Source organism: Onychomys torridus, chromosome 10, assembly GCF_903995425.1.
Source record: "Onychomys torridus chromosome 10, mOncTor1.1, whole genome shotgun sequence".
Taxonomy (NCBI): domain Eukaryota; kingdom Metazoa; phylum Chordata; class Mammalia; order Rodentia; family Cricetidae; genus Onychomys; species Onychomys torridus.
This window is the reverse complement of record NC_050452.1, coordinates 24,699,798-24,713,504: the sequence shown is the minus strand read 5'-3', so window position 1 is coordinate 24,713,504 and position 13,707 is coordinate 24,699,798. Positions and strand designations below refer to the sequence as shown.

General features: G+C 44.8%; 1 protein-coding gene across 3 annotated transcripts in view; it reads right to left on the bottom strand.

The window, feature by feature from the left end:
• Nucleotides 1–13,707, bottom strand: part of LOC118591797 (kremen protein 1) — a 259,224-nt gene that overhangs the window by 14,918 nt on the left and 230,599 nt on the right. For all 3 annotated transcript variants that reach the window (XM_036200171.1, XM_036200172.1, XM_036200173.1), the window contains 2 exons: nt 10,361–10,485; nt 4,016–4,169 (listed from right to left, as the gene is read on the bottom strand). In XM_036200171.1, the coding sequence (XP_036056064.1) occupies nt 4,016–4,169; nt 10,361–10,485 (279 nt within the window). The remainder of the gene's footprint in view (nt 1–4,015; nt 4,170–10,360; nt 10,486–13,707) is intronic.

Sequence of the window (13,707 nt, the reverse complement as noted above, 5' to 3'; positions counted from 1 at the left end):
GGTCTTGCCACCATGAACTGAACTGTTCTGCTGTGACAGACAGAGCGAACACTCCCTTCTGGAAGCTGCTCCTGTCAGGTGTTTGGTTAAAACGATGCAAAAGTAATTAACCCAGGAAACTGGTACTAGGGAAGCAGACCGCTGCTGCAGCTCCCCACCATGTCACTGTTAAGGGCTTGGGAACCAGTCTACAGGAGGAGGGCAGAGGTTGGAGATACAAGCTGGAGACATCTCCAAGTGACGTCAGTCTATTTAAGTAATTCTAGTGGCATGCAGAGGCCAGGGCATGACAAACGAGAGAGCCTGAGCCTTGTGAGGTTTCCGGTCAGAGCAGGACTCTGTGAGCACAAGTGCAGCCCGTTCTGTGGATTCTGGCATTTGTCTGTGTCCTGCTGTGTTCTGAAACAGTAATGGAAAATAACTCAGCAGAAGAACCTTTAAGACAGCATAGCATTCTGCTTGTGATGTGGTTACTATGGGTATCTTTTAGCCAGGTTTATCATGAGACTTCAGAGAAAAAACACAGAGCAGAAAATGAAAATAAATAATTTGGCCAGAAATGAGTATATTTAAAGTCACAGACAAAGCAAATTGGAAGAAGAGGCCACAGTTGTCAAAGAGAAGAATGCCACTTTGGACTGAGACAACAAAGGTCTTTGATGGCATTTCAGGAAGGAGGTGGTAAGCTGTCACCCACTGAAGGCTGTAAGATGGAACATTCATCTAGGAGGTTTTACATGGGAGAGGTATAGCCAAGGTGCCCTGCTAGAGAAGGGCTGGCTGCCTAGAGAAGTGTTTTCCGAGCTTATGTGCCTAAGCACTTAGGCAGCTGCAGCACAGTGCAAGCAGGCCTGGAGACATCACAGGCTATCAGCAGAGAGTATATGGCATTGTAATATGGTACTCGTAATATGGTACTGGTTTTGCTGGTGTGCCAAGTGCAAGAACTACAGAGTCATGGTGGTTTTACTGACAGTCATATGTGTTGTGTATGGGAGTCAGAGGACACCTCAGGTGGTGTTCTTCAGGAGCTGTCTACCTTGTTTCTTGAGACAGGAGCTTGCCAAGTAGGCTATGCTGGCTAGCCAATGAGTCCCAGGGATTAACCTATCTCTGCTAGTGCTGTGATGACAAGCAGGTGTCATCATGCCCAACTGCGCCGTCTCCCCAGACCTCCACCAACATTTTTAAGGAAAGCTCAGAAGGCTGTCGACAGGCAGCAGTGTCAGGTTCCTCAAGGAAAGCCCTTGACAGAAGCTTTGAGATGTGTGGGAAGCTATGAGAATACAGTATAGATGTTGATGGAGAGACCTTGAGGCATGCCAGGTGCTGTGAATATGTGTTGCTCTCATTGGTTGATAATAAAGCTGCTTTGGCCTATGGCAAGGCAGGATGAGGTTAGGCAGAACAATCACACTGAGGACTCAGAGGAAGATGGGTGGAGTTGAGTATAGGTGAGCCAGTCACCCAAGGAACAAGATGCCAGAGAACTGGTAAGCCATAGGCTACGTGGCAATTAATAGACTAATATAAATGGGTTAATTTAAATGTAAGAGCTAGTTAGTAATAAGCCTGAGCTATCAGCCAAACATTTATAATTAATATAGGCTTCTGTGTGTTTATTTGGGACTGGCGGTTGAGTCAGAGAAACTCCTCCTCCATTTACAGCCAGGAGCATGGGGTATATGTTGAGAAAAGCTGCAAGCAAAGAGTGAAGCCAGACCAAGAGGATGTTACAGGGTTCACAGTTCAAAGTTTGCCTATGTTTTGGAAGAGACTTTAGACATTTGAACAGTGTTGGGGCTGTTAAGCCTGGGGGTTGGGGACTAAAGAGATGGATGGCTTAGTAGTTGAGAGCACTGGTGATTCTGCTAGTGGACTTGAGTTCAATTTCTAGCACGCACATGGCTTCTCATGACTATCTATAACTCCAGTTCCAGGGGATCTGGCCTCTGAGGACATTAGGCATGCATGTGGTACACACACAAACATACAGCCAAAGCACCCACAAGCAAAATAAAAACATACTAAAGTCACGGGTTTAAAATAAAGACTGTGAGGACTTCTAAGGTGGACTAAATGTATTTCGCATTATGAGATGGCTATGGACTTGGGGAGTCTGAGGTGAATGTTACCACTTGAGTCTGAAATGTCTTTACTCATTCCTCTGGTTGGGAAGCTACAGAATGGATACAGATGGAAGAAGTAAGTTCCTCCAAGCGGCGGGCCTTTCAAGGTCATAGTTCAGTGGCTGGTTCTAGCACTCTCCTGCTCAGCCGACACATGAACAGTCTCCACCATGCAGTCCTGCCACGAACCAAAGCCACTCCATCACTCCCCCTGCTCTACTGCCCTGAAACCCCTCTGATACCACGGGCCAGAAGAAACCCTCTCCTGCCATGAGCTCTTTCTCTTGTGTGTTTTAGTCACAGTTCCTGGAGCCTTGGGAAGGAGCATGGCCTGCTGACATCCTGACTGGTGGCTTCTCTCTTTTGTGAGAGAACAAGTTCCTATTGATTTAAGCCCTACAATGTGTGATACTTCATCACGGCAGCGCTAAGAAACAAGTCTTGTGAATGTTTTGCTCAAAATGGAGCCCCTGCCTAGTTGAGATGTCAGGAGTGCAGGCCCAGTCCCCAGGCCATCAAAGACCCTGCTGATGGACTAAATTATCCTCAGTAAGCTCAAAGTCTCCCTTCCACCTTTCACCTGTGACCTTCTTTTCTCGAGTGTTCAAATCAGGCCATACCTCTCGTACGGCCTCACCGCCACTGAGTGTGTCCGTGAATTATGACAAGGGATGAGAGCAGTGTTGGAGAGGTCAAGGCTCAGGATCCACACTTCACTCAGCCAGCCTTGCCTCTCGATGCCTCACAAATGTGGTGGGACAGAGAGGTGGTGGTTCAGGCAGATGCACAGACAGGGCTGGGAAAATGACGTGAAGTGTTTGCCAGGTTATCTTCTCAGACGCCCCTTGGTGAGGCACAGAGCCCCTTGCTTACGAACACACAGGGGGTTGTTTTCAAACAAGAGCACGTGAGAGGAGGCGCTCTACAGGAATGCCAGTGTATGTGCTAAGCATAAGCCCAGTCTTTCTGCTTCAAAGTAGCTCCAAGACAACTTGTGGGAGGCACATGAGCACTAGGGGAACCAGGGATGTTAACCACAGGGTTGTTCCTTCAAAGAGAGGGATGCATAACCTGTTATCTACCCAGAAGGCTGGGAGGGGGCACAGTTAATAGCCTGGTGACCTATGTGCTGTGTGGCCAAGGCCACAGTGGACCCTCCCCCAAACCCTTATCATGAGCTAATCAATGTATAGAACCTATTTTTTTGGGGGGAGTGTTTTGAGACAGGGTTTCTCTGTGTAGTTTTGGAGCATGTCCTGGATCTTACTCTGTAGACCAGGCTGGTCTTGAACTCACAGAGATCTGCCTGGCTCTGCCTCCTGAGTGCTGGGATTAAAGGCGTGAGCCACCACCACCTGGCAAGAACCTATCCTTATGGATGATGTCACACATACTTTATAAAGAGTTTCCATGCAGTCATGTCTTAAGCTTTATTGTGCACACAGGACTGAGTTAATTACCACCAGGAAAATTTTCACCAAATTGTGCGATGTCTAAATATGCCTAAAATAAACTACTTGGGGGTCAGATCCCAAAGTTTGAACTAACACCAGCTACTGAGTCATGCTGGACTGAATTACCTTCTTGCCTCCCATGGGTCTTACTCTGCTGGCCATGGCGCTCTGGGATCAGCAAAGACAGCCATAATAGCCACACTACTCAGAGCACTAATCATAACTATAGATGATCACTGTTAAGCACTGCTTTTCCTTCTAGAGGGGCTCGGAGTCAGCCTGCTCGGGGCTTCTGTGCCAAGGGCTGAGCTATGGTTGGCATCACAGGACAGGTGTTTTGTGAGTGTGGACAAGAGAAAGAATAAACAGATGGGAAGGTGGGTGGGTAGGCATGTTGTCCCTGGTCATGCCTTTGGCACCAGACATACTTACTGTCAAAGACGATAATCCTGCCGTCCCCACCACAGGGCTGCGTGTGGTCCCCGAAGCAGACACTATTGCACTCGGTGCTGGCTGCCTCCCCATGTTTCCAGTAGTCAGGGTTGTTTCCACAGAAGCAGGCGTAGCCTGACTCCATCCCAGCAAACTGCCATGACAGAAGAAGACTGTGAGGACTTCTAAGTTGGACCAAATGCATTTTACACTATGAGATGGCTATGAACTTAGGGGTTCTGGGGTAAATGTTATCACTTGATGTTGGGAATGTTATGGGGGTGTCAGGTCCAAAGGAAGCTAGTAGCCCCTTCCCCCCCAAACCCCGAGCAATCAGTCTTAGTTTCCAGCCTGTCCTTTCTTCTCCTTAGTTTTACTGCCTAGTCTAAGTTGGCCAGTAGCTCCACACCACTAGTGTGTTCCCTGTCTGTGAGAATTCCTTTCTGATGCTCTCATTCCCACTACATTTAACAAAATCTTTAAGGAGGACACCATCCTATGTTTACATGGAATACTGATAAAAACAGCTAAACATTTTATTGACTGTTTACTATGTACCAGGCAAGCCAGGTAAAATTTTATTTAACATTTTTGTTTTTATGTGTATGCATGTTCTGTCTGCATGTCTCTGTGAGTATTGCATGTGTGCTGTGCAGTGTCTGGAGAGGCCAGAAGAGACATTGGATCCCTGAGACTGGAGTTATAGACAGTTCTGAACTGCCATGTGGATGCTGGGAACCAATCCCACATCCTCTAGAGCTTGAGTTCTCTCTCTAGTCCTCAAGATTTATTTTTTAATGTGTATCTGTGTGTCCATCCATCTGTCCATCTGTGTGTGTGTCTATGTACACAAGTATAGGTGCCCACAGAGACCAGAAGGTAGTGTGAGATACCCTAATGCCTGAGTTAGGGGTGGCTGTGAGGAGCTCAACATAGATGCAGGGAACCAAACTCTGGTCCTCTGCAAGAGCAGTCTCTCAGGCCCCTACGTGCGCTTTCTAGCTGAACCTCACAGCAAACTCACTGAAACCCCGTTTACATTTTCCTTTCATCTTTTATGTTAATACACTGATTGAGCACACAGTCCCGCAGGAGCCAATCCTCAGACACAGAACAAGCTGTGCCACATTGGTGGCCTTCCTGCTCTTGCTTTCTGCTCCTCCCACAGACCCTGCAACTATTACCCACGTTTTTCTACTAGGGTCATTTTGTTATTTCTAGAACATAAAACAGCTTAGACAACAACAACCCAGCATGGCTGTGAAGTTCATGCACACTGGAGCATATGCTAGCAGTTCACTCCTTTATTTCACCTAATACAGTTCTGTCTAATGTGGACACGGCACCAGTGGTTCATCCATTTCCAGGTTTTCATTATGATGAATACAACTGCTAGATGCAACTGTGTACAGATTCCTGGTGGATGCAAGTTCTCATTTGTCCTGGGGAATAATCAGGGGTGAGACTGCTGGGTTTAACTTTTTTTAAGGAAACCACCAACCTTTCCCAGGACTAAGCTACATTACCAACCCTGTGTATGAGCTGTCACGGCTCTGGACCCTTGTCAACACCTGCTACTGTAGTCTAGTTGACTTTAGCCACTGACGTTTGTGTGTCTGATGGCGGCTGTAGTTTGCATTAGTTTAATGACCAATGATGCACAGAAGTTCATTTGCTCATTTGCCACTGCTGTGTCCTCTCTGGTGATGAATTGCTTGTTTTCTTTTGCTTATTCCAAAAGCGTGTTGCCTGACACTTTACTTTTGTGATCTTTAGTTTTTCACACGTTTTGGATCAAGATTGACCCTGACTGTGGGCAGCAGCCTGCCTCGGGCTGAGGCCCCAGATTTAACAAAAGGAGGAAGTGAACTAAGCACCAGCACTGGACCGTTCTGTTTCCTGACTGTGGTGCGACGTCGCCGCTGCCTCATGCTCCTGATGCCACGCCTCATGCTCCTGATGCCACGCCTCAAAGCATGAGCTAAAATATCCCCTCCTCCTTAAGCTTCTCTGTCACAGCGCTGTGCAGTGACCATCACGGGGTCCAAGCGCTCTCCTGCACGGGATTATGCTACTGCTTCAGTACTATTTGTTGAAGACTATCTTCCTACTCTAAGATCTTGGCAATTTTGTTGAAAATCAATTGACCATCAATTTATAGACTCATTTTTGAATTGTAAAGTCTATTGTTCTGTATGTCTATTTTTATGACACTCTCACAGTAACTATTTTCTGTAGTTTAATTTAAAGTCAATCTTTGTCTAAGCCTTGATGCAAAACTAAAGACTTATTTTTCTTCACAAAGAGCTACACTGTTTCTTCAGAAGTATCTGATGACGACCCTTCACTGTTGAACTGCCTTGAGACTTTCATGAAAAGCCTGTGTGTAGGTCTGCTTCTAGATGGTTCCACTGGTCTACAGCACATTTCAGAAAACCCTTTCTATGAAGGCAAGAAGTAAATACTATTTATTCTGTGGGCTACATAGTCTCTTTCTCTACCCTGCTTCATGGTCACTCAATGAAAACAGCTACAGACAATATGTAAATGAATAAGCATGCCTCTGTTAATAAAATTTATTTACCCAAACAAAAAATAACAAATGGGTGTTTGGATTTGCCTGTGGGAAATTTCTGACTGGCTCATGATTACTCTCTTGGTGACACCAGCTTTTCAGAAGTCTACAGGTCAGGTGAGGAAGTCTCACAAAACTGCCCTTTCCCAAGATCGCTTTGGCAATCTTAAACCCTCTGTCAGGGTCGGCCATTTTCCTTTGCATTGTTAGGCACTGACACTGTCCTGGCCTTGCTTGCCCCAGGCAGGCTTTACTACTGAGTGTTAGCTCCTGAGTAGCTTGCCATCTTTTTAAAGCTTGATTTTTTATTAGGATTCCATTTCATTTATAGAGACACCCGGGGGAATTACCACTTTGATAATGTTCTCGTTGTCTCGGCTGTAAAATGAGGTCTGCACCATCATCTATGAGATCTTTAGTTCTCCACAGTCTTATTAGTTTCTGAATGAGTTCTTAAATCTCATTTATTATCCCTCCTCATTTTTGCTCCCAGTGTTGATGGGATGGAGGGCTTTACACATGCCAGGCACCAGGTAAAACTCGGGGCCCAACTGTCAAAGCCATCCTTACTCTTGTAAAATGGTAAGATTTTTTTTCTAGTCTTTCTTTTTGAACAAAGGGTTTATTGAAATATACTGCAAAAGAGCATCTGGTGAGCTCCAGAGAAGAGCCATATAGTACTGTTATCATCAGTATATACAGTATTACTACCACTATTTGTTTAGAAGCTTACATTGTTAACTGTTCACTGCTAGGATACGGAAGCATTGTTAACTGTTCACTGCTAGTATACGGAAGCATTGTTAACTGTTCACTGCTAGTATACGGAAGCACTGTTAACTGTTCACTGCTAGGATACGGAAACATTGTTAACTGTTCACTGCTAGGATACGGAAACATTGTTAACTGTTTACTGCTAGGATACGGAAACATTGTTAACTGTTCACTGCTAGTATATGAAACAATTGTTAACTGTTCACTGCTAGTATATGGAAACAATTGTTAACTGTTCACTGCTAGTATATGGAAACAATTGTTAACTGTTCACTGCTAGTATACGGAAAAAACTGTTAATTGTTCACTGCTAGTATATGAAAAGATTGTTAATTGTTCACTGCTAGTATATGGAAACAATTGTTAATTGTTCACTGCTAGTATATGTAAACATATCTTTTTGTATGTGACCTTATAACCTACAACCTTGTTAAACTTATTTATTGTTTTTCGTAGGTTCCTTAGAATGTTCTATTAAATAAAAACCAGTTCTTACTTTCCAATCTATTTACTTTATTCCTTTTTTATTTTTATTTTTAATTTTCGAGACAGGGTTTCTCTGTGTAGCTTTGCATCTTTCCTGGAACTTGCTCTGTAGACTAGGCTGGCCTCGAACTCACAGAGATCCGCCTGCCTCTGCCTCCCTAGTGTTGGGATTAAAGGCGTGCGCCACCACTGCCCAGCTCCTTTTTTATTTTATTTTTTAAATATTTATTTTTATTTCATGTGCATTGGTGTTTTGAGCTTCATGTACACCTGTATGAGGGTGTTGGATTTTCTGGAACTGAAATTACAGTTGTGAGCTGGGAATTGTGAACTATGAGCTGTGAGTGCTGAGAATTGAACCTGGGTCCTCTGGAAAAGCAGCCAGTGCTCTTAACCACTGAGCCATCTCCCCAGCCCTTATTCCTTTTTTTTTTTTTTAAACATATGTATATACATATTTTCAAGACAGGGTTTCTCTGTCTAACAATCCTGGCTGTCTTCAAACTCATTTTGTAAGACCTGGCTGGCCTCACAGAGATCTGCTTGCCTCTACCTACTGGGTGTTAGAATTAAAGGTGTCTGCCACCATTGCCCGGCTTTAAAAACTTATTTCTTTGGCATGATCCTCCAGGCCAATGAGGTAAGAATGGGTATTACTGGCTGCTCATGATACTAGTTAGGAAACATGGAACCCTTCATAACAGTGTAGTGTATTAGCTGTAGATATTTTAAAATAGGTACTTTAAATTACATCCAGGCACTATGATGCATGTCTGTAATTCCAATACTTGGGAGAGGAAGGCAAGGAGGACCAGGAATTCAAGGTCAGCTTGGACTATATGAGAGTCTCTCTCTCTCTCTCTCTCACACACACACACACACACACACACACACACACACACACACACTTGTTTGTTGTATTTTGAGACAGGGTCTCAAATGTAGCTGTAGTGGGCCTATAACTTGCCATGTAGATCACGCTGGCCTAGCCTGGCACTCATAGAGATCAGCCTGACTCTACCTCCCTGGTGCTGGGAATAAAGGCGTGTGTCATCATGCATGGTCATTGTGGGAGATTCTTTTTTTTTTTTTTTTTTTTTTTTCTTCGAGACAGGGTTTCTCTGTGTAGCTTTGGAGCCTGTCCTGGAACTCGCTCTGTAGACCAGGCTGGCCTTGAACTCACAGAGATCCGCCTGGCTCTGCCTCCCGAGTGCTGGGACTAAAGGTGTGGACCACCACCGCCTGGCTGCGCCACCACTGCCTGGCAATTGCGGGAGATTCTTAAGAGTAGGTAGGCTTTCACCCAAATAGTGAGGCTTTGGGATATTTGTAGAGCTTGATGGTCATTTCCTATCAATCATTACTACAAAAGCTGTCATATGGTAATAATTACCTCATTTCTTCTATACTTAACTAGTTTGAATTCACTAATCAGGAATGTTTATCTCTTCGTTCATTTCATTGCTCACTGTGGAGTGGTGTGTTCTTATTTTAGTCAATAAGATGCATCTATTACTACCATTATCTGAAGTTTAAAGCACATCAGGTTTAGGTCATGGTCCTCCTTCAAGGTGGCTTTGTCCCTTTGATAAATCTGTATTAATGTTTCCGTCCTCCATGAGGTGTTTTGAATGCATCTTGTGCTTTCTCAGAACCAACACAACATGGGTAATACCCCCCAAGCTTCCTTCTGGTAGAGAGCCGAGTGCTGGCTACACTCTCGGTTATCAGTGTGCATACAGCAAGGCTCCTGCTGGACAGTGATGAAGTGTATGTGTGTACGTACACAGTCATTGCATGACTACCTATATCATTATCTACCTCTGTATAATCAAAGCCATGAGCTAACACCATCCAATCCCCTGGAACACTACCTATGGGCTTCACTTCAGTTTTCTCCAGCTTCCACATTTATACAGCCCTTCTCCAGTAGTTGGAACACACTAGCTTTGATACATTCATTATACGCTCAAGTTCTGCACAAGCAACCATCCACATGGTCATGGGGGTTCAGCCGCCTTGCTTATTCACCTGCCCCACATGAGCTTGAAACCTGGGCTTTTCTTGGGCCTCATTAATGGCTTTAGACTGGCCTGGTTAGAGAAAGAGGAAGAGGAAACAACAGGAGAGAGGGAGGAATTGTTTTCTGCCTAACTTAACAAAAACCAGCACTACTGAATTTTAGTGATTGGGGAAAATTCCAGATAAGGAAGAGGAAGAAAAGAGAACATTTGGAGAAGAGGTAGGCCTTGGCAACTTGCCAAGGAAGGGGCCCACTGTCTTGGCTTGATTCTCTGTGGAGTCATTAACATCCCTGCTCATAACAAATCACAACTCAGTCAGAGGCCAAACAGGGGCTGCTACCCACTCCCCATCTTTAAACTGAGTGCTGCCTTGTGCTCCTGACTCCTGAGCCCACTCTTCCTGTGTGGCTAGACGGGTGGACTGTTCTAATTTGTCTTTATCTTCTCTGTACACTGTGCATTTCTTATACACTGCAGAGCTGGTACCTTGAACCTCTGACTCCGACAGAAGCTGACACAGGTTTGTATGGTGAGCTTGTTGGATGTTTTACTGGTGCCAGTGAGAGGAGGTGGGTTTCCATGATCCTTGTAGCAGCCAAGGTTTCCAGGCACTAGAGACAAACAAAACAAAAGAATTTCACAACATCTGGCTGGAAACCTAAGAAGGAGATTCAGTTTGTACCAGGTGTGCTTGTCCCACGGAGTTTACAGCCCCGAGGGCCAACCCAAGCAAATGACAACATGCTCTAAAATGGACCCTCTGGTGCTGTTCTCTGCCAAGTGCCACACCATCTGTGAGAAAGTATCACCTGCAGGTCCCCGTATAGCAACCTGAAGACGTTTATTCCACTTTATCAATGTTGGTAGAATCTGGTACTGAAGAGAACTATGGAGGATCTCTTAGGATGGAGAAGGTGGCTTTGCTTTTGGTGCATAGCAGCCATCTCCTAGTTTTTGTTTTTGTTTTTGTTTTTGTTTTTCGAGACAGGGTTTCTCTGTGTAGCTTTGCGCCTTTCCTGGAACTCACTTGGTAGCCCAGGCTGGCCTCAAACTCACAGAGATCCGTTTTTTTTGTTTTTGTTTTTGTTTTTGCAGCCATCTCCTAGTAATTCACCAAAATGACAGACATGGAAGGATCCTGCTGTATGTTCTCTAGGCTTGTAGGAAACATGGATGTGTTCCTTTGGCCACATACATGCAAATCTACAAGACAGGTGATATTGTAGACACCCAAGGGAATGGACCCTGTTCAAAAAATAAGGACCGTAAGTGTTTCTATGGCAAAACTGGAAGCATCTATGCCACTCAGCAGGCCACGGGCATCATTATAAACAAGCAGGTGAAGGGCAAGGTTCTTGCCAAGACAAGTACACTGAACACTGAACATGTTAAGTACCAAGAGCTGAGCCAGCTTCCTGAAACTAGTGAAGAAAAACAATCAGGAAAAAAAGGAAGCCTGGGGAAGGCACCTGTGCTCAGCTGGAGCCAGGAGCACACTTCATGGGAACTAACGGGAAGGAGCCTGTGTTGCTGGAGCTGCTCCCTATGAATTCACAGCGTAATGTACAAGACAGTAAAAGACCTGACTGTAAAAACAAAACAAAACAGAGAGGTGGGCTGGCAAGGTGTCTCACAGGAAAAGGCGCTTTCTTGGTGACCTCAGTTTGATCTCTGGAACCCATATGGCAGAGAGAACCAATTCCCAAAAGTTGTTCTCTGGCCTTCACACATGCACTGTAGCATGTGCTTCCTCCCTCTTGCCCTCTCCCCCCAAAAAAGAACAGTGAAGCAATTAGATCTAAACTGTTCCACGGCTCCTGGAGGAGCAGGGTGGTAAGCCCGGGCACACCACCCCCAGTGTTTGAGGTTAAATCACGGATGGTAAATTTGAGGGCAATCTGGGCTACACAATGCATTTAGACTTTGTTTCAAAAGTCAACAAACAAGCAAAAAAACAAAAGGGCTGGAGAGATGGCTCCATGGTTAAGAGCACTCACTGGCTCTTCTCCCAGAGGATCCATGTTGGATTCCCAGCATCCAAAATGGTGGCTCAAGACAACCTGTAACTCCAATTCCAGGTGATCCAGATGCCCTCTTCTGGCCTCTGCAGGCATCAGGCATGCACACAGTGCACATACATACATGCAGGCACACACAGAGACACAACCAAACAACCCCAAACTCCCCAAAGGAACCTAAGTTAGCATAGTACAGAGAGATATATATCCATGTTTACTGTGGAATCAACCTAGATATCCATCAACAAATGAATGAACTAAAAAATGTGATTCACAAACAATAGAGTTTTATTCAACGATAAAGGAAAAAATTATAGCTAGGCATGGAGGTACATACCTTTATTTCCTGCATTCAGAAAGCAGAGGCAGGAGGAGCTCTGTGAATTCAAGGCCAGCCTGGTCTACATAGTGAGTTCCAGGAGAGCCAGGGCTACATAGAGAAACCCCCACTTAAAACAAACAAACAAACAAACAAACAAACCAAATTACTCAGCTGCACATATGAACTCCCATTAATTGTGAAAGCATGCACAAGCCCTGTGCAAACTCAAGCCAGACTACATCCCAGCATGGAGAAGGGGGCAGACATGAGGTCCCACTACCAGCTGCAGAGTTATTGGCAACTGACAGCTACTAGGGGAGGGAGGGTGTGGCCCCTGGTAGTTTGAACAACTCCAGTGAAGACCACATATCCATGAATAGATGGGCAGCATGAACTGGACTTGATGAGAAGAAAAAACAAAAGAGACAGAGCACAGAACAGGTGGGGAAGAAAGGAGTGGACACAGGAGGAGTTTGAGAAGAGGTGAATATGGTTTAAAATGTATGAATTCTTCAAAGAACTAATACTAATAAAAATAAAATCACAGCGTGTGGGAGTGTGTAGGCCAGAACAACACCTTGGGTTGCTCAGGTGCCTCTTACCAGTCTGGAACTCACCAAGCAGGCCAGGCTGGCTGACCAGTGAGTGCTAGGGTCTACCTGTCTGCCTTGTCTGCACTGAGAGAGACATGCATGGCCCACTATGGATAGCTTTTTAAAAAATATTTATTTTCATTTTTAAGCATATGCATGTATGTGTGAGTTTATGTGCACCACATACACCTGCAGAAGCCATGTATTTCTTAGTATAGAAATTACAAGTGATTGGGAGCCCCCAGATATGAGTGCTGGGAATCAAATCTGGGTCCTCTGTAAGAGCAGTAAGTGATCATAACTGCCATCTCTCCAGCCCCAATGCCTGGCTTTTTTTTTTTTTTTACTTGAGTTCTGGGAGATCAAACTCAGGTTCCATGACTAAGCCATCTTAGTTCCATCTCCATATTTTATATACATATGAATGATGTAAAAGGGGGACTTTGGGAGGAGGAGGCACACCAGCAGGAGGGAGACACGGGAGAGAAAGGAGAGCACAATGGGGGTCAAAATGGCCCACGTACAGGAGATGCTTGAGTCAAGTATATGAGAGTACTTGAATCGCAACCTCTTTCTGACTCCTATAACGCTACAAAAAATAAAACAAACAAAATGTTACAGTCACTAGAGGACAAACCAAACCCTCAGAAACCCCCACTTTCACCTTGTACTTAAACCTTTGTTCTTTAAAACAGTGAATGGGTTTCCCCAAGTCTTCTGGTGAAGACTGTGCTTTTTCATTGCTACAGGAACAAATGAAAACACACCTGCCGTCTCCCAACAGTATTTATTACCGTTCATTTTCCGAGGGCTGGAAGAACCAAGCAGATTTAAGAGCCAAAATGAAGGACTCAGCAGAACTGAGACATACTTGAAGGATTCTAAGCAGCAGCCCACACT